Raw genomic sequence first — 21,295 nt, forward strand, 5'->3', positions numbered from 1 at the left:
TTCTCAAAGAACAGCAAGCATGTTCGGTTGTGACTCGGCACAGAATGTAAGGGGAAAACATGGCCAGCCAGCCCCTTCCCCGGCTCCCTGGATCTGTGATGCTCCCGGGCATGTGGGAGCCACCGTCCAGCTGTGCCTGAGGCCTCTGCCAGAGTTCCCAGTTTTGGTATTTTGACATTAAAAACCCATCATCTTTACTACGCTGTGTATTAATTGCCAGAAATAGGGACGCCTGGGTGGCTCAGCGGTTGAGCGTCTGCCTTTGGCCCAGGGTGTCATCCTGGGGACCTGGGATCGAGTCCCACATCGGGCTCCCTTCATGGAGCCTGCTTCTCCCTCTGCCTGTGTCTCTGCCTCTCTCCCTGTGTCTCTCATGAATAAATTAAAAATCTTAAAAAAAAATAATTGCCAGAAATAATCCGTCTTAACCACCTCATCTAATATTCCCTGCCCTTGGTCCTGGCTCACCGAGGTGCCCACAGGTACTTTTGGAACATGGGAGGGAGATGCCAGACTGTCTTAGGAGCCTGTCACTCAGCCAGCTCTCAGAATAACCCGTTGCCATTGCTGAGGGGTGGGCTAGTTAAAATAGGATGAACTTACTATTGTTTTCTTAATATAGGAGGCTGGCACCCACACTTCGTCAGCTGGGATTAAATATAGAAACGGGGGCATCTCAAATCGCCACCCACGGTGCAGGCAGCGGCGCTGGGCTCTGAGCTGCTAACTGCTGCTCTGGGTTTGTAGGCAGGCGTGACCCAGGCAGCCAGTTGGGCCTGGGAAAATAAATTTAAGCCTCTATTTTTAAGCCAGCCAACACGTTGTCGATACTTAAAAAACCTATGAGCAGTTAAATGTTAGATTCAAAAATATCTCCGGTACCCGCTGTTTATCTGTGTGTTCGTGGCCAAGCAGGTTTCATTTTCTTCCTTCCCACAATTCCTGGAATGGATGCGGAGTCCAAGGACAGCAAATCTACAATTTTGTTGTCATTTTTTAAATGGCGAATCCTGGGTGGTGAGGACCATGCACGACACTGTAATTTGCCAAAGTGATGTTCCTGTCACTGGCAGCCCCTATGGTGTCTGAATCGGGAGCGATTGACATGGTTTTCAGGGAGACCCTGGAAAGAGGCACGTTTTGGGAGGCTTGGGTACTCGATGTTTCCAGTTTAAGTGTAGAAAAGGGAGCAAGAAGTGGGGACTGCAGTGTCAAGGAGGCTGGCAGCGTTGGCTTCTCCGGCCAGACAGAGGACCCAGTAGCACAATTAGGGAGAGACCAGTTACAAACTGGATGGTGTGGGGGGTTCCACAAGGTGAGGTTGTTTGTTTTTCATAGGATTTACTTTTCTCAGTGGACACATGAATTGTAACATATCGTGTCATTTGTGGTAATGGTCCTTACAAACGTGTCAGGACAGGATGAGATGTTCCATCATCTTATTTCTGCACGGGCCACCTGAACTTATGGTTTTCTCCCAGCAGCTGGTGACAGGAGCATCTCAGAACCAGCCCCATGCGAGTCCTTCCTCTCCCTGCCACAAAGAGGGAAAAGACAGCTGGAAGTCAGCTTCTTATTATAATCTCAATGTTAGGAGATCAGCTCTCTTCCCTCTAAGTAGACACCAGAGGTCACTTGACATCTGGGACCCCAAGGACTTCAGTGTCCTTGCCTTCCCTTGAAGCAAGAAGGCTGAAATGTGCCTTTTTAAAAACACAGACTCTGGGGGTTACCAGGGGCTGCAGGCAGGTTCCCAGTAAGGCTCGTCTTCTCTGGCAGACATTTCTGCTTTAGCTCTGATGCCACAGCTTCCCTCAAACACTACAGGCACCAGTATACCATTTCTTTTCCTTTCTTTTCTTTTCTTTTCTTTTCTTTTCTTTTCTTTTCTTTTCTTTTCTTTTCTTTTCTTCTTTTCTTTTTTTTTTTCTTTCCTTTCCTTTCCTTTCTTTTCCTTTTCCTTTTCTTTTCTTTTCTTTTCTCTTTTCTTTTCTTTTCTTTTCTTTTCTTTTCTTTTCTTCTTTTCTTTTCTTTTCTTTTCTTTTCTTTTCTTTCTCTCTCTCTTTCTCTCTTTCTCTCTCTCTCTCTTTCTTTCTTTCATCGGTTTTGGAGGGGAGGGCAGAGGGAAAGGGAGAGAGAATCCCAAGCAGGCTCCATGCCCTGTACAGAACCTGACGTGCAGCTTGATCTCCCTACCCTGAGATCGTGACCTGAGCTGAAATCAAGAGTCACTTACTGATTGAGCCACCCAAGCACCCCCAGTGAGATCTCCCTGATTCCAGGCCAGACAGCTGAGTTTTGGGCAGAGTTTTTCTGTGTAGTGAGCCCTGAAATCTACCTTGCTGTCACTTCTCAGTTTCCCCTAGACCCAGACCTCCCCGAGTCCTCTGTGTCCTGCAGACTGTGAGGATGGCTCCCCATCCTGGATGCCCGCTGCCATGGTAGTCACTGTTCCCAGTACCTGGGATAAATCTCCAATTTGGGACACAATCTCATAGTAGACACGCATGGTGCAGCTGTGCCTGCCCCCTTATCTGGGCACTAGAAGTCTGTGAATTCAGTCCTTGAGTGACCTTTGGCATAAAATGCCAATGTGTGTGTGTGTGTGTGTGTGTGAGGTTTGCAGGTAATCACAGTTCTCCCCTGTCCTGGCTCAGATTTGTATGCTGGCTGTTGGTGTCAGGAGGAGGCTTTTTTTTTTTTTTTTTTAATTTAAATTAAGTTCATTAACATATAGTGTATTATCACTTTCAGAGGTAGAGTTCAGTGGTTCATCAGTTGCATATCACACCCAGTGCTCATTCTATCACGTGCCTTCCTTCATGCCCATCATCCAGTTACTCCATCCTCCACCCCCTCCCCTCCAGCAACCCTCAGTTTGTTTCCTATAGTTGGTTTGTCTCCCTCTCTGATTTTGTCCTGTTTTATTTTTCCCTCCCTTCCCCTATGATCCTCTGTTTTGTTTCTTAAATCCTACATATGAGTGAAATCATATAATTGTTTTTCTCTGACTTACTTTGCTTAGTATAATACTCTCTAGTTCTATCCACATCTTTGCAAATGGCAAGATTTTATATATATATATATATATTTTTTTTTTAAAGATTTTATTTATTTATTCATGAGAGACACACAGAGAGAGAGAGAAAGGCAGAGACATGGGATCCCTGGGTGGCGCAGCGGTTTGGCGCCTGCCTTTGGCACAGGGCGCGATCCTGGAAACCCGGGATCGATTCCCACGTCAGGCTCCCGGTGCATGGAGCCTGCTTCTCCCTCTGCCTGTGTCTCTGCCTCTCTTTCTCTCTCTGTGACTATCATAAATAAATAAAAATTAAAAAAAAAATTATTTAAAAAAAAAAAAAAAAAAGAAAGGCAGAGACAGAAACAGGCTCCATGCAGGGAGCCCAATGCGGGACCCCATCCCGGATGTCCAGGATCATGCCCTGGGCCAAAGGTGGCACCAAACAGCTGAGCCACCCAGGCTGCCCAGATTTTATATTTTTTGTTGGCTGAGTAATATTCTAGTGTGTGTGTGTGTGTATACCACATCTTTATTCATTCATCTGTTGATGGACCACTGGGTTCTTTCCATAGTTTGGCTATTGTGGACATGACTACTATAAACATTGAGGTGCAGGTGCCCCTTCGGATCATTATATCTGTATTTTTGGAGTAACTACCTAGTAGTACAATTGCAGGTTGTAGGATAACTCTATTTTTAATTTTTTGAGGAGCCTCCATACTGTTTTCCAGAATGGCTGCACCAGCATGCGTTCCTACCAACAGTGCAAGAGGATTCCCCTTTCTCCACAACTTTGCCAACATCTGTTATTTCCTGACTTATTAATTTTAGCCATTCTGACTGGTGTGAGGTTGTATCTCATTGTGGTTTTGATTTGTATTTCCCTGATGCCGAGCATTTTTTTTTTATAAATTTTTATTTATTTATGATAGTCACAGAGAGAGAGAGAGAGGCAGAGACACAGGCAGAGGGAGAAGCAGGCTCCATGCACGACGTGGGATTCGATCCCGGGTCTCCAGGATCGTGCCCTGGGCCAAAGGCAGGCGCCAAACCGCTGCGCCACCCAGGGATCCCATGCCGAGCATTTTTTAATGTCTATTGGCCATTTGTCTTCTTTGGAAAAATGTCTGTTCATGTCTTCTGCCCATTTCTTGATTGGATTATTTTTTCTTTGGGTTTTGAGTGTGATAAGTTCTTTATAGATCTGGATACTAGCCCTTTATCTGATAAGACATTTGCAAATATCTTCTCCCACTCTGTAGGTTGTCTTTTGATTTTGTTGACTGGAGTTTCCTTTGTTGTATAAAAGCTTTTTATCTTGATGAAGTCCCAGTAGTTCTTTTTTGCTTTTGTTTCCCTTCTGGCAATGTGTCTAGCAAGAAGTTGCTGTGGCCAAGGTCACAGAGGTTGCTGCCTGTGTTCTCTAGGATTTTGATGGATTCCTGTCTCCCATTTAGATCTGTCAACCATTTTGAGTTTATTTTTGTGTATGATGTAAGAAAGTGGTCCAGTTTCATTCTTCTGCATGTGGCTGTCTGATTTTCCCGACACCATTTGTTGAAAAGACTGCCTTTTTTTCCATTGGAGATTCTTTCTTGCTTTGTCGAAAATTAGTTGACCATAGAGTTGAGGGTCCATTTCTGGGTTCTGTATTCTGTTCCATTGATCTTTGTATCTGTTTTTGTGAGGAGGCTGTCTTTCTAAATGTCACTCTCCAACAGACATAGCAAGGTAATTGTGAGTGTCGGTTTTGGTATCTGACAAATCACCTAGCTCACGTGGCTTTGGATTAGACAAGCATACCTTTCTTGGCCTCAGTTGTAACTGGTTGTGAACCAGGTTGTTACCCAAATATGGGCTCTACAGCTCACTAGCGGCTTCCTTGGGTTGAATGTGATCTGTAGTGGGTGATCTTTCATTAGTTTGCTCACTCATTCGTTCATTCACTTAGCACAACCCTTTCCTGAGCGCTGTCTGCCAGGTTCTGAATTGGGTGGGGGACACAGACAATAAGGCATGTCCCCACCTGATGCTGGCTTCCGTGTCACAGGTGATACTGATGGTCTGCATCAAGACACCGTACAGAAGTCACCCATCTGCTCCTGTTTCTGCCCGGCCTCTGCCCTGGGCTCAGAGCTGATCCTGGTCAACACATGCCTGTGGGTCTTGTGATATTTTTAGTAACAGCAAAGTTGCTTGTGGAATCTCTACCTGCATTTTAGATAAATGGGGGGAAAGCCCCTCTTCCATTATTCTTCCATTCTTGATGGGTTCCACTTTTTAGGACACACAAACAAGGGGTTAGATGTAGGTACTTCCTGCATTCCAAACATTACTTCCAATTCAGACTCCACCTTCTCCACCCCAAAGTGATGACACCACCTGGTGGCTCTTGCTGGCAGCTCTGGTGTCATGACCTTCCATGTCCATACATGCTAATTTTACTGCCACACCCACCTATCACCATGATCTTGCACTCTCTTCTTCCTATCTTATCTCGGGCAGGAATTCCATCTCAGATGTCAGTGTCATGGGTCCTGGATCAAGAGGCAGGCAGTATGGCATGGCCTCTGTCTGGTGTGCCTTGGTCAGAGGCTGGTCCCCATGCTACCCCAAGCCAGTGCTATGCCTTTGGACACATGCCTCTCTGTGTGTCCAATTCCTGCTTTGGAAAATGGAGACCACAACATGCCTACCTCCCAGGGCTTCTGTCCAGGGAAGGTCAGTGTTCACTCAGTTGTTCATTCATTCATTCCTGTGTTCAATGTTTATAGAAAGTGTACTGGGGAGCAGATACTTGGGCTATGTTCTCAAGCAAAACAAAGTTCTCTCCGTCCAGGGCCGACTTGGCACAAGAGAGTGCAGTGTGCCTGAGCAGTGGCTGCCACTGGCCCCTCAGGAAACCCAGCCATTGTTCTTCACAAATAGCTCTCTGCTCCCAGCGACACTCATCTCCTGGGCCAGACTTCACTGTCTCCTTCATTTTCTCTTGAAAAATCCTCCTCGTCTCTGTCTCATCAGAAGGACCCCTGATTTCTTAGATGGCTCCATCTAAGAAAAGGACAGCCACATGTAATGCACATTCTGTTGCAAATGTTTAAAATTTTCTAGGGGATCCCTGGGTGGCGCAGCGGTTTGGCGCCTGCCTTTGGCCCAGGGCGCGATCCTGGAGACCCGGGATCGAATCCCACATCGGGCTCCCGGTGCATGGAGCCTGCTTCTCCCTCTGCCTATGTCTCTGCCTCTCTCTCTCTCTCTCTCTGTGACTATCATAAATAAATAAAAATTTAAAAAAAATAAAATAAAATAAAATTTTCTAGTTAAAATGCACCAAACTCTCCCCGAACACTAAAAAAAGGGATTTTAACTGAGTTTTCTACAATTTCTACCAGAATCCTGTCTCTTCATCATTCTTGTGTTCAGCTATTCCTAGATTCTGGAATGGCATTTCCTTAATGTAAATCATTGCCAGTGCTGTAGTGTTTCATGGCAAATGTAGCCTCTCTTGACACTACTTCAGACTGAATGAGCTTTTGTTGGCTGCCGAGGAAGTTTATGTATTGTGCTTAGAGTAAGCCTATGGGAAAATGCCTTCTGAATTCAAAAACAAGCAAGTAGGGACCACTTATCCAGCTATTGGGACAACTCAATTCTTTATGAGGCAAATCGACCGAGGAGAACTCTGTCTGTGGGCTCTCAGTCCCTCTGCAAAACTGAACGCACATGCACACACCCCACACCTGCATGCGTACACCCCACACCTGCATGCACACACACACCTGCGTGCACTCCACCCCCACACCTGCATGCACACACATGTACAGGCCCTATACCTACATGTACACACATGCACACCTGCAGGTACATGCATGCACACATCCCCACACCTACATGCACACATATGCAAACACACACCCTACACTTGCATGCACATACCCCATGCCTGCATGCACACCCCCACACCTGCAGGTACACGCATGCACACCCCCCCATACCTGCATGTGCACCCTGAAGCTGCACTGCATGAGGAGGTGGTCTGTGGCTCTCAGACCTGCTTCTATGCCCTCTGGCTTACATGTGGTAAGGGGAGGCTATCACTTGGACCTCATCCTTGTCTCCTGAGCTGAGTGTATGATTCTCATTCAGAGTGTTTTCCTGGCATTCTGAGACATTTCACTTCTCTTTATCTTCCAAGCATCTGATCTCTTACAAAGTCTCCAGTTAAATTGGTGTGGGGTTTTACAGACCTCCACTAGCCCTGCATGCTGTCGTGGAAGCTGCCATTGCTGGGCTCGCCTGGCATGAAGGTGCTGTCACCTCTTGTACCTGCACTTCCAGAATCCAGAGCTCCGAGGGCCATCTGCCTGCCCAGGGTCCCCTGCCAGGCGGTGGTGGGGGTGATGGAGCAGTCATACCCAGGCCATCTGACCCCAGAGTCCAAGCCTGAACCACTGCAGTGGTGAGGCTGTGCTCACACCACAGTGGGGTTCATCCAGAGGCTGAGATGGTCCTCTAGGGAGGCAGTCCATACTGATAATCAGGATGACTCACCTGGGCACTGTTCTGTGTTTTCCCTGATCAGAGTGCTGGGCTGGGGACATAGCTGAAGGTCCTCTGCCTTGCCAGCCTGTGCTTGCCCCACCTTCACTAACACCCCCTGCTGTGAGTAGAAAGGTCCAGAAGGTCTCATGGGGGGCTTCAGGAAGGCTGCCTGTGTCCATTTCTAGTAACAACTTCACCCAGCAGAGACTCCTTGCAAAGTGCAACCCTTTGTCTCAGACCTCTGAGCCAAGCAACTTGAAGGCTAGAGGCTCCCTGCCCTTGCAGGAGCCCCTGGCTTTTGGTCACCTGGAGAGAAAACCTGGCACCTGTAATTCTTTCCTCTCAAAAGAGCTACTGGCTGAGGATTTCTTCTACACAGTCTTTAGAATTGGGTTGGTGTGTGTGTTTGAGCCTGTGTTATTAATTTGAAAACTGAGGTTACCAATCCATTCTTTCTCGGATCAAGCATCAATGCACCAGTGTGAAAGCGCCTTTAAAACGGCAAGCAGCAGGATGCCAAGGTGGCTCAGCGGTTAAGCTTCTGCCCTCGGCTCAGTGTGTAATCCTGGAGTCCTGGGATCGAGTCCCACATGGGGCTCCTCTGCCTGTGTCTCTGCCTCTCTCTCTCACTCTCTCTGTGTCTCCCATGAACAAATAATAAAATCTTTAAAAATAAAAAAATAAAACGGCAAGCAGCATCCCAGCTGATCATTTATCACTACCGTAATATAGCATCATCTTTCGTTGAAAAACTCACGGTAATAAAAGCATCATTTTTTAATCACAAACAGGAACGTGTTTTTTTAAAAAATATTTCTATTCTGGAAATGCTCAGATATGTGCAAAAGTAGGATAAGAGTCTACTGGACCCTAGGTGTCCCTCTCCTAGAGGGCTCCACCCTCTGTCTCCCAAGTTCCTTGTAAGTAGCATCTTCTATATTTGCACAGGGCCTCTGGTCCAGTATGGAAGGGACCTTTGTTCTTTTTAGTTCTGTTGTATTTTGTTTTCCCCACACAGTAAAGAGAGTTTTAATTAGTCACCAATGTTTAAAAATTGGCAGATTCCTCATAAATGTATAGGTTCTGGTCTTGTCTGGAAACATCAGAAGGCTGGCGACATGGGGCCCTCATTCCTGGGGATGGGAGGCAGTAGGCAGGGCCAGGCAGTGGCCCTGCTCACTACCCTACAGCACCTGCCTGATCCTACAGGCATTTAGTTCTGCAAACCTTACCCCAAACATGCTTCCCATGAGCCTGGCTTTCATGAGTGGGGTGACATCTGCTTTTCTGCCTCTCTCTGGATTTTTAGAAAGCATTCTGTATCCTGGGTGAATGTACATGAGTTTCTAATATTTATCTATCTATCTATCTATCTATCTATCTATCTATCTATCTATTTATCTATCTATCATCTATCATCTATCAAGAGTGAGAAGAGCACTGGGTGGGGGGCAGAGTAAGAAGGAGAGAAACTCTAGCAGACTCCCCACTAAGCACAGAGCCAGATGGGAGGCTCTATCTCATGACCCTGAGATCAAGAGTCAGATGCTTAACCAACTGAGCCCCCTAGGCACCCTTTAAGACTTCTTTCTATAGCTATTAGGTTGATTGATATCACTCTGATGCTTTTATAGATTAAAAATGGCTGAATATTGGTAATCTCACATAGTTTGGCCTAATAAAAGACATGGCTTAAATGTTTTTTTTTTTTTAAGATTTTATTTATTTATTCATGATAGAGAGAGAGAGAGAGAGAGAGAGGCAGAGACACAGGCAGGGGGGAGAAGCAGGTCCCATGCAGGGAGCCCGATGCGAGACTTGATCCTGGGACTCCAGGATCGCGCCCTGGGCCAAAGGCAGGCACCAAACCGCTGAGCCACCCAGGGATCCCTGGCTTAAATGTTTAAATATGAAATAAGTATTATGTGCTGTCCTGGGGGGCAAGAGTTGGGGGTGGGGAAACTAGCAGGTGTGCAGTTGTGATTTCGTCAAATTAAGGGGGGCAGTGAGCAAAAGCCAGCGTCTGCAGCCTCAGGTTTTAAAAAAACCTTGGCCTGCTGTGAGCCTGCTTTTCTTGTTTGTTTTATATAACGCCTTTATTATTGTGATGATTCACATGCCATACAACTCATCCATTACAAGTCATTGATTTTTAGTGTATTCCCAGTTATGCAACCATCACCACAATCAATGTTACAACATTTTCATCTCCCAAAGAGAAGCTCCATACCCATTAGCACTCATTCTCCATTTCTCCCTGACCCCTAGCCCTGGCAACCATTAATCTGCTTTCTACCTCTTTAGATGTATGTACCTGTTCTGGACCTTTCTTATAAGGAAGATCCTACAGTTTCTGGTTTTGGACCTGGCTTCTTCCACTGAGCATTGTGTTTCTGGGCTCCGCTGTGTTGTAGCCTGTGTCAGTGCTTTTTTCATTTTCATGGCTAGATAATACTCCCCCATGTGGATGGGCCACATTTTCTTTGTCCATTCATCAGTTGACGCACATGTGAGTTGTGTCTGCTTTTTGGCTGTTGTGAATAATGCTGTCATGAAATCCGTGTACAAGTTTTTGTGTGAACATGAATTTCTAGTTGCCATGGGTACGTACCTAGGAGAGGATTTGCCAGGTCATATGGTAACTCTGTTTAGCCTTTTGAGAAATTCCTGACGTTTGCAAAGCGGCTGCACCATTTCCATCTCCACCAGAGATGCGTGAGAGCTCTGATATCTCCACATTCTCACTGACACTTGCTCTCTGACTTTGGATCCAGCCATCCCGGTGGATTTTGTAACAAAACCTTCCTGGGGGAATAAGGTATCTGTAAAGGATAGGAAAAGGATTGTCACTCTATTAGCAGCCTAGACCATCAGCTGTGGTAGTTTTCAGAAGCTCCTGAGGAAGCTAGGTTTACAGCATGAGCTTCAGCAGTGCCCTGATCATGCACCCCCGTAGCCACCTCTGGCGGCAGCCCCCCACTGGGGGGTAGTGGGAGGACTATCTTATGACTGGTTTCCAGGGTGGAAAAATAGCTGCCCCCCTTGTCTGATCTGCCATGTGCCTTTTCTCTGTGCAGGTGTCACCATGAAGCTCATGGATGAGGTAGCTGGGATTGTGGCTGCACGTCATTGCAAGACCAACATTGTCACTGCTTCTGTGGATGCCATTAACTTTCACGACAAGATCAGAAAAGGTAAGGAGCCTCTGCTGACAAAAGGAAAGTGGATGGCCTTTGGCTCTCTGACTCCTTTGCCACTTTCCTTTCGTCTTGCACCGAGTGTTGCCAGCACCCTAGTGTCTGCCCATCTGCCATGAGAAACAGGAATCCAGAATCTTGTGCCTTGTTCTTGCTGATCCATCTGTGAGACTAGGATTTGTTGGTTTGATTTTTCAATCTAGTAATTCAGATGTGTTTGGGGCCTTTAGGCTACTGAAGAGTGCCATAAACTCATCCTCTTAAAATGCTCCACAAACAGAGCCCTCTGAGGACCTTACGTGCACAGTTGCAATGCCTGCTCCATCAGATTTTATGCCACCATGCACATTTCCTCTGGGGAAAGAATAGATTATCCAGGATATAAGTAGTGGCAGGGTCTGTGCAGAGAAGCCTGTGGACCACAGTTCTCAGCCAGCCCACCTGCACCATCTGGAGCAGTGCTGGGGTTTGGTCTTTCTCCCAATCCCAGGGATTCAGTCACCACCACAGGAGACTGGGCCAGCTTATCACACTCATCCCACATTACTGCCGAAGGTGTGAGGTGACCGTCCCCTCCCGACACATGGTGATTTCTGTGTGTGTTGTATCTTCTGCAGTGAGGCTCTGTGCCCTAGAAAGGTAGCATTTCACTGCGAGGTCGGGTGATGTCAGGGTTGTGAAAGCCTGGTATTGATTTGAAAGCAAATTCGAAAGCAGCTTCGTTGTGAAAGCAGCCTCGCTGGAAAAGCTGTCACTAGAAGCCTTCAACCACCTCTGTGAGCAGAGCAGTGCTATGTCTTGAGCCCCCCCAAGGCCTTCCCGACCCCTGAAGGCCCCAGGGCCGCTGCCGCCACCATGCTGTCTCCTGTGGAACACACTGGCAGTGCGTGCCCAAGTGCTGGGCCAGAAGGGCCCTGGAATTGGAAGGGCTCACCTGCCCACCCTGGGTAATCAAGAGCAGCTGAAGCATACCCTAGTAGGATCTGGGTGCTCTTAGGATAAAGAAGAGGTCTGTGCACTGCGTTCTCGACTTTGCAAACTCCCTTCATAAGCTGCAGGTGTTTGCCACAGATGCAGACCTCAGGGTCATTTTAAAATTTGTCCAAAACAAGTAGGTTTTGTCATCTTAGCTGGTCCTCTTTGAGGCTTGGGTGTTGTGTACAGCGGTGGCATGAATGTTTGAGAAAGATAGAATGCCATGCTGCGATTCCCTACTTCTCTTTTTCTAGAACTACTCCCTGGATAAGTCCCTGCGATCAGAACTTCATTGTTAAATACAGCTTCAAAATCCACAGCGGAAAACGCATTTGCATTCCATGCCCTTGCTCTGTTGAGTGTCTCCCAGGGGCCCTTTGAGAGCTGCCAGCTAGAAAAACAGACTTTCCTGGAGAGCCAGCCGATTTGCTCAATGTCAGCCTGCTCAGCAGATGGGACACTCCCTGAGAATGACCCCAGTCTTTACCCCCAGCCCCTTATGTGGCCAGAATTAACTTCTAAGGGGCAGTTGAGGAGGTAGTGTGGTCGGTTCCTAGTTCGTAGGAATTACTAATTTGCAGGTGAGACCATGAACTCCACTTGGAGGACAATGCCCTTTAGGACTCGTTAAATAGCATGGAAGCCATTGTGGTGACCTGTGTATGGAACTGCCCTTGACATACACTTTCAGTTTCTAAAATGTTAACCCTTATTCCAAAGCACAGAGAAGGGAATATTCATTTTCAGAAGCCATAGTTCTGGTGGGACATTCCCCTCTGGATTGCTCTAGCAGGCAAAGGGAGGGTAGGCTGCAGAGGCCTGCCTGGCTGCACCCTTGGATGCTGAGCCTACACAGCCCCTGCCCTCGCCAGTGGCCCAGCCCCAGCCTGGAGCCCGTGCCACACAGGGCCCCTGTGCTAGCAACCCCTGGCGAGCAGAGACATCATTTCTGCCTTCTCAGATCACTTCTTGTTTTGTGCATAAAGGAATGTGGACCAAACTAGCAGCTCTGGAGTCTGGCCTATTTCTATGCCAGTGTCCTCCAGGGGCTGTTAGACACTGTCACACCTTATTTGTTGTTTTCTGGAGGAGTGTCCCTGTGTGAAGCTGTGGGCTCCTCTGTCCTCCATGCTGTCACTCTGCTGGAGAGCCCACACCAGTGTCCCTGGGCGGGGTCTCAGGTCTGGCAGCGCACGGACCACATCTGCTTCAGAAACAGAGTGGGTGGGATCCCTGGGTGGCGCAGCGGTTTGGTGCCTGCCTTTGGCCCAGGGGCGATCCTGGAGACCCGGGATCGAATCCCACATCGGGCTCCTGGTGCATGGAGCCTGCTTCTCCCTCGGCCTATGTCTCTCCCTCTCTCTCTCTCTCTCTGTGACTATCATAAATAAATAAAAATTGAAAAAAAAATTAAAAAAAAAAAAAAAGAAACAGAGTGGGCACGTCTTGTCTTCAGTTCCATGGGGTAGAGGTTTGGGCAGGCAGTGTGAGGCAGGGGTGACCCTGCCTGCAGCAGATCCTTGACAGTGGGCCACCCATGCGTGCCAGGGGATGGAGATGGACATTCCTGCCTGTCCTGCTTTGATTGTCTGATGCAAACCCCCTGAAGTCCTGTTATGCCCAAGCCTGGGGAGCTAACTGTGGCCTCCAAGCTCCTGCTGTCCCTGAGTCAGTGTCTCCTCCGCTCCAAGGGAAAGGAGCCAGGAGAGTCAGATGCTGCCACCCTGCCAGGCCTACTGGCTGGTGGGCCCTCAGCACACTGTGGTGTGTGTCCCTGGTGATATAAGGGACCATGCACTGGGGACTCCACACAGCAGACCTTTGCTCCCTTGGTCTGAGGCCCCAAGTCCCAAATCCAGGTGTGGGTAGGGCCTCTCCAAAGGCACTAGGGGAGAGCCCATCCTGCCTCTTCCTGCCTCTCATGGCATTTCCTGGTTCGGGGCCACATCACTCCAGTTTCCCTCCACCTTCCCGCTCCCATCTCTCTTTTCTTCTGCCTCTTATAAGGACACTTGCCACAGGATTTAGGGCCCACCCAGATAATCCAGGAGGTGTTCATCCTGAGGTCCTTAAATCAGTGGCATTTGCAAAGGCTCTTGTTCCCAGTAAGGTCAGAGTCGGAGCTTCTGAATGGACTTAACCTTGGCAGGGGCCACTGTTCAGCCCACTGCACAGGCTTTCTCTCCTTACAGCTTGAATCTTGTAGACACTAGATCACTTCCTCATTTGCAAGATTATGAGATGGAGAAAATCTCTTCTGTGCCTAGAGTTGCCCCATTCCCCACACAGGGGTGAGTCCTTCCCTTGTGAGGGCCAGTGGTAAAGCCAGCACCCAGCCCAGAGGAGGAGTGACCCTGAGGGGCGCAGAAGGGAGGGCCCCCTGTTTGTTGGGGAAGAACCCCAGGACCTGACTCCTGAGAGCAGCCCCACAAGAACAGAGTTAACAGGCCCCATGCTTCTCTGGTGTAGGGGGCACCAATGAAGGACCAGTGACTTTCCTCTACGTGGCAGGAGACAGGGTCGGCCCCAGGACACAGATGAGTAGAAAGGACAAAATGACAACACACAGTAGCACAGAGTGTGGAGCTGCCCTCTTTTTTGTTGGGCATAGAACTAACTCATTCCTAAGTTGAGTGCAAAATGTGATCAGCACAAGGACTGTTTTTAAATAATATTTTCAAAGAAAAGGCACACGCAGGTGGCTGAGCCAGTGGGCACCCTGGGGCTGTGGTCACAGGGTAGCAGCTGTTCATGGCCAGTGTCTGGCCTCCTCAGATGCACCACTCTGGAGATGCAACCCTAAGAGGCCCCTGCTCCTCCTGGGAGGGGTGCCCCCTGCCCTCTGAAGGCTAATCCGATGCAGGGGGCCAAAGCCCAGAAGCATAGACAGCCAGACATGCCACCTATATGTGAGCTTGCTGTGGCTGCTCTAATGAGTTAACTGCAAAGCTAGTGACTTAAGAGGTCACAGATTCCCTCTCTTGTGGTTCTGGAGGTCAGGCATCTAAAAGAGGTCCACGGGGCTGTGTGGTGTCCAGAAGCTCCGGGGCAGGGGGTTAGGGATCTGTTGCCTTGATTCTTCTAGCTTCTCAGCTGCCCCATGTTCCTCCGCAGCCTCTGCTCCTGTTGCTGCCTCTTCCTCTTACGTGACCTGCTCCCTACCTCTTATGAGGACCCTCATCCTGACAAGGGCCGACTGGATGGTACAGCAGCACAGCAGGGTGGCTGACATTGTGGGGTGGGGTGGGCAATCACTGCTGGCACTTCTCAGGGCCAGCTGGTGAAGCTTAAAGACCTGAACTAACTTTTGTACGTCGCTTGCTCTATTGCCAGTTTTTTCTTTTTAAGATGAGATGTTAAAATGCCAAGGCAGCTGTTAATGAAAGTAAAAGTGGAACATACTTTCTGTGGATATCATGGTTTGGGAAGCCCTGGCAGGAAAACCTAACGCTGGAGTTGTTTGTAAAAGAGCCATCTTCCCAGACTATTTGGGTGGGAAGTGAGGAATCTTCTAGAAAATGCTTTGGGCTGTGTTATGTAAGAAACACCAAAGTTATTTCACTACCTCCATGCTTTGCTGAAGAAAGCTCGCTGCTCTTTTTGGAACTTAAACACTGAGCCGTTCTTAACATTTGAAATGCTTGGCAACCCCTCAGCTGTGATAAGAGCAATTTTTTATTATTCTGTTTTCTAAATCCCTGCAAGCTGTGCGGTCTGCCCTGGGAGAGACTTCTTGCTGCTGGGGGGTCTGGTGAGGCACCTGCTGGCCCTCCTGGGCTGGACCCCTCCAGGCAGCTCAACAGGGATTCAGAAACAGAGAGGAGCTGTGGTTCTTGAGTGTGCTTCATGCCTCACTTGGAGGGGCATACACGTTACCTTTCATGGTGCCACAGGAACTCATCCCGTTTCCAAATCTGGAATGCACCCGTGCCACGGGGTTACTCCATGGTGGAGCTAGAGGGCAAGTGGACAATTGGGTCCAGGGCCAGAGCTCTGAGCCCCTCGCTCTGGCGCCTGCTCACTACCAGGCTTGAACAACACGGACATCCACCACTGGGGCACAGGCATCACCTTGGCGAGGATAAGCTTGTACCCTTGCCAATCAAGTGCAGCGCCATTCACCTTTGACACTTAACGCAGCTGTTGCAGTGGTAGCTGGCCCACACAGCTGTGTATAGAACTCTCCTGGCTTTCTCAAGCCTCTTGAAAACATCGCTATGGGTTCTTGCTAGGGGAGTCCAGCCCCAAGGAAGGCGCTGCTCTTTTGGTGTCTCTGTCATCAGCCTTGGCCCAAAGGCCCTTTTGCCAGAGTCCGAGGCAGGCAACTTGCCCCCCGCCCCACCTCCAGCTGCACCCTCAGTCCCATCAGATTTCCCAGGGGTGGGGACCCACCTGTGCCGTCCCCCACAACAGTTGCTGGCCACCCATGGCTATTTGCATCATAATTAAAGGTAAGCAAAATGGAAACTACTGCTCCTCCATGCCACTCACCACATTTCAGGTGCTCAGGAGCCACGTGTGGCTGGTAGCTGCTGTATAAGATGGCCCAGAGAGGGCATTTTCACTATCACTGAAGTCTGTTGGACAGCCCTAATCTCTGGGCTGTCTGGACTCCATCCCCAGTGTCTGATGCTTTAGCAGGGATTTCTGTAGACCCCTAGATGTCACATGGATGCTCAGCACAAAGCATGGTGCCTCAGCACCCCCCTCAGCAGGGTCCCACTGCCACCCAGGTTTCCACAGAGTGGGGTGCGGAACTTTCCCTGCGAGGCAGCCTGTGCTCCCAGGGTACCACCAGCATGCCATCCACAGGGGTACCCCGCTCAGACCTCAGGGGGCCCAGTTGAGGTTCACTAGATAGGGCCAGCTTCTCAGCTTCTTGGTGGTATTCAGGGGCTTTTTTTCTGGAATTCACAAGAGGAATTTGATACCAGCTCCAACTCTCAAATTCGGTTATATATATTGATGGTTGGAACCACTTGAGAAGAGACTGAACTTAAAAACATTAAAAAGTTGTGTCCCTTCATTTTTGTTGGATACTTTGTGGCAAAATAACTGCAAGTATTGACTTTCTGGGCCATTGATGGAATGGATTTCCACTTGCTGCCATCCACCACCTTTACCCCCCAGAAACCCACCAGGTCTGCGACCATGTGGCTGCCAGGACCCTGGCTCAGTTTCCTTTGGGATCCGTTCATTTTTATTTGGAGCTTCATTAGATTTCTAGATTCTTTGTATTGTCATAGAATCTCTGCTTGAAACATGGAAATGTCACATTAAGTGGTAGAAATGTACAATAAAACCATTTAAAAGTAATATTCTCTTTATAAAGCTTTATAAAGTATCGAGCTCCCGATTGTGTAGTTACTAGTGATTTAGAGTCAGTAGCATCCCCGAAAACCTGGACCACATTAAAATCAGCCAGAGTCGCATCTATCTAGGTAGTTGAAATTATTTTCTATGGTAGCTGTAACAGTTTACCAAAAACAATGGCAGAAACAACACAGATCTGCTGTCTCCCCAGTTCTGGAGGTCAGAAGTCTGACCCGGGTCTCACTGGCTAAAGTCAGGGTGCTGTTCCTTCTGGACACTCTAGGAGAGAATCCACTTGTTGCTTGTTCCACCTTCTAGAGGCCCCCTGCCTTCCTTGGTTTGTGGCCCCTCCTCCATCTCCAAAGTCTGCAGGATAGCATCTCCCTGACCCTGCTTCTGTTGTCATGTCTACCTGAGCCTCTGCTCTGGCCTCTTCATCCACTTGGGAGGATTCTTGGGCTTGTGATGACATTGGGCTCACCTGGATAATCCAGGCTGGTCGCCCCACCTCACAGTCCTCCACCGAAGCACATTTAAAAAGGTCACATAATTCACAGGTTTGAGGGATCAGGACGTGGACATCTTTGGGGGCTCTTGGTCCCCCTGCCATCATAGTCCATTAATGCCACGTGACACAGAGGCAGGTAAGGTTCCAGACCATTTCTAAGCTCTGCCTTTCCCCCGCCCCGTGTCTTATCCAATAAGCTCTGTAGACAGGCCTGTGGCAGAGAGCACAGGAGGGCAAGAACCCCTGGGGGGTTTCAGAGCAGCGTGAGAGGAAGTGCCCCTCAGTCTGTCCCAGGCCCTCAGCTGTAGATACCTGGCATGTCCGAGGCTTGGGAGCTGTCAGAGAGGCAGCAGAGGTGGTGAGCTTCCTGGCAGCTCTTGGCCTCTTACAGAGAGCTGGCGCTGGGGTCCTGAGTCTCGGCCTCTCAGAACATGCTCTCAGTCCCCTTCCCATGCAGGGACCGTGACTGCTGTGGTCACATCTCAGCGTCAGAGCTGGCAAGTTGCTGATCTCCTGGGACCCAGAGAGCAAGGGCAGGGTTTTTTTTTTAAGATTTTATGTATTCATGAGAGACACAGAGAAAGAGGGAGAAGCAGACTCCCTGGGGGAGGCTGATGCAGGACTTGATCCCAGGACCTCAGGATCACAACCTGAGCCAAGGCAGATGCCCAACCACTGAGCCACCCAGGCCTCCCCTTAAATGGCAGGTTTTTTTAATGCTTCACTACCCTGTGTTCTTCACAAGCTGAAAACAGAAAATCTCCCTTGCTAATGCAGTAGCCTGTTTTAGTCATATAGATAGTCTTAGAAGCAGCTTCTTGGCCTGTCTATACATGCCCCCTCCAGAAGAAAAACGTGATTTGTTTTAGACGTTGCTTCTTATTCCGTACCAGTGCGATTTCTCCACCCAAAGACTCAGAGTATTAAGTGGGCACACTCTGCCCTTGGACTTAAGGTGGCATTTCCTGGAGGGCTGTTAAGCAGAAGAGTACCCAGACCCTACCAGAAATTTCTATCCTGGGCTTACATCCACGTGACATAATTAATGTGGGCAAGTGACCTCCAGCTGACCACGTTGGCAGGCTCAGCGGTTCCTCACAATCTCCCTGAGAGACAGCTGCCCCTGTGTCTGTTTGCAGATGAGGAAGCCAAGGCACTGACTGTGTAGTTCCCGGCTGGCCACCTGCCTGGTGTACCCCAGAGCCTGGATTCCAGGGTCCTCCCCAGGGCCATCTCAGGGCTGCTCCAGGCCTCAGAGAGCCTACCTTTCTTTCACGGAGATGCTCAGTAGGGAATGGCTGGCTGTTCCCACTTCGGCAGCTCAGAGAACTGGGTGCCCTCTCCTGGCCTCCCTTCCCCAGGGCTGGGAGGTGGCCTAACACTGTGAGCCTATCCTGGGTGGGCTCATGGCTCCAAGCACCAATGATAGCAACTGTTTTCCCCCTTTAGCTGATCACACCCGGTCTTTTAAACAAGCCATTCTTTGGGTGGATTTGGACATGTAACCTAGTGGAAATGTCCCCAGGCAGTGTTTCAGTGACCGCTCAGCCAACACTGTCCCCCACAGAGAGCCTTGAAGCACGTGGCTACTGTGCCCAGCGTGTCCTGATCCCCCGTCTGCAGCTCCTTGGGCAAACAGAAGTGAACAAGAACACAAGCCGGCCACTGATTGGCATCCTTCCGTGTGTCAGGTGGTCTCCCAGCATTTCAGGCTGGGTTCAGAGTTGGCCTGGCAACCCTTTCTGTGATCCTGTGGTCCTGCTCCTGTACCTGGGATGGAATGAGCCAGAACTCATGGGAAAGATCTCCATGAGATCTCTGAGCATCCTGCTTCTGGCTTTGTGTCCAAGCCCTATGTTCCCCAGTGAACCACGGTGACATGGTGGCTCTTCAGCGTCACCCAGCCTGTATGGTAAAGGGGCCTGCAAGCACCTGGTTCAAGCTCTGATCCAGTGAGAAATCACTGCAGGAGCCTCGAGGAAGGGCAGGAAGAGAAGCCAGCCCAGACTGAGCTTCAGAGCAGGTTCTGTCCACCAGTACCCTGCACATGATGGCCTCTGTCCTCACCACCTTCCAGGCTGTGAGCACCTGCTCCCACTGACCTGTGGCCTTGTGAGATAGGAGTGGCAGTCACTGGAGGTGAGCAGGTTGAGCCTGGATGCTGTGTGTTCTTTTAAAAGGCATGTAGACCCTGGCTGAATATGGTCGGTTGTACTCTAGGCTGGTCCACGGACATGTCTGTGGTGCCTCATTCATGCCAGGTTCACTCAGACACAGGCTGTGACCATGCTTCCAAATGAGTGCACCTAAGGGGTCATTCAAAACATAGCCTTCAACTTGGGGACACGGAGCACTTCAGGGATGTCCTAACCCCCCGAAACCATACACAGAATTGATCTGTTACATTTCTCTCAGCAGAGTACCCATGGCAATCACAGGTTCTCAGAGGGTAGAGGGGACTCGATTATTGAAAGAACGTAAGGAGGGCAGCTCGGATGGCTCAGTGGTTTAGCGCCGCCTTCAGCCCAGGGTGTGATCCTGGAGCCCCGGGATCAAGTCCCACGTCGGGCTCCCTGCATGGAGCCTGCTTCTCCCTCTGCCTGTGTCTCTGCCTCTCTCCCTTTGTGTCTCTCCTGAATAAATAAATAAAATCTTAAGAAAGAAAGAGAGAAAGAAAGAAAGAAAAGAAAAGAAAGAAAAGAAAAAAGAAAAAAGAAAAGAAAAAACAGAGAGATGCATTTGTACCTTTCCCATTCTGTTCTGGGTACAAGGAGCCACTGCATCCTGGCTGCTGACCCTTCTGTGATTTGGGCAGGGCCTAGTAAGCTTATGAGTGGTGTGTCCCTGTTGGTCACGGAGGCAGCTCCCTCCAGAAGAGTGGCAGGACTTGCCCACTGACCCTTGACCCTTGAGCCGAGCACCAGGTGTGTGCTGAGTGCTTTGTTCATGACCCTACCCTTATAGCTCACATAATGGCACTTGTCACTGACCTTCCTTCCTTCCCTCCCGGAAATGGCTGTTCAGGACATGAAGCACTCCCTGTAAGTATGACACTGGATGTGGCATGGAACATTCTGGTACTTGATAACCTGAAATAACTGCTTCTAGCCTGCCCACACACTCACCCCTAACTCACCAAACTGTCTTGACTTGTCCGTCTTCCCGGGTCTTTAAATGTGTCTTGTAGCACTTGACTCCTTGGAGCTAGGACCTCGGGGTTCCCAGGGTTGTTGAAAGGTCCCCACAGCCAGCAGTGGTTCCAGGGAGTGGAGGCTGGGTGAGCTGTTCTCCTAACACCTTGCTAGGGGTGCAACCAGATATCAGCCCTTCCTCTATAAATCCCTGAGGATCAGTGCTGCCCTGTGGTCCAGAACCATACCATTGGTGATGATAATGATTGCGCTGAGTGCCTTCTGCCTTGGGGCACAAGGTTAGCACCTCATTCATCTCGTGTCTTCCTTGTAGTTAGCCTGTGAGGCAAGGCATGTCTGTTTATAGGGAAAAACAGGGCTCCGTGAGGTGAAGGGAGCAAGGCTGGATGGTAGGCAAGAGCCCACGTACAGGAGGGTGGGGGCAGAGGAGCCACACTAGGTTGGGAAGTAGCTGCCAGGGTGGATAGTCATGGCCCAGAGGGCACTGGGGATACAGGGAGGTTGGGGTTGAGGTTGAGAGGGAGCGGGTCGCCTGGAATGGTGTTACAGGAACGTAGGACTTTGGACTTCATCATAATCAACAAAG

The 21,295-nt window shown here is 49.3% G+C and overlaps 1 protein-coding gene across 2 annotated transcripts in view; it reads left to right on the plus strand.

Moving 5' to 3' along the window:
- The window catches only part of ACOT7 (acyl-CoA thioesterase 7), a 102,087-nt gene that overhangs the window by 66,410 nt on the left and 14,382 nt on the right, over positions 1–21,295 (plus strand). For both annotated transcript variants that reach the window (XM_077891427.1, XM_077891428.1), the window contains exon 7: positions 10,642–10,758. In XM_077891427.1, coding sequence (XP_077747553.1) covers positions 10,642–10,758 — 117 coding nt within the window. The remainder of the gene's footprint in view (positions 1–10,641; positions 10,759–21,295) is intronic.

The sequence above is a fragment of the Canis aureus genome, chromosome 3, assembly GCF_053574225.1.
Source record: "Canis aureus isolate CA01 chromosome 3, VMU_Caureus_v.1.0, whole genome shotgun sequence".
Lineage (NCBI taxonomy): Eukaryota > Metazoa > Chordata > Mammalia > Carnivora > Canidae > Canis > Canis aureus.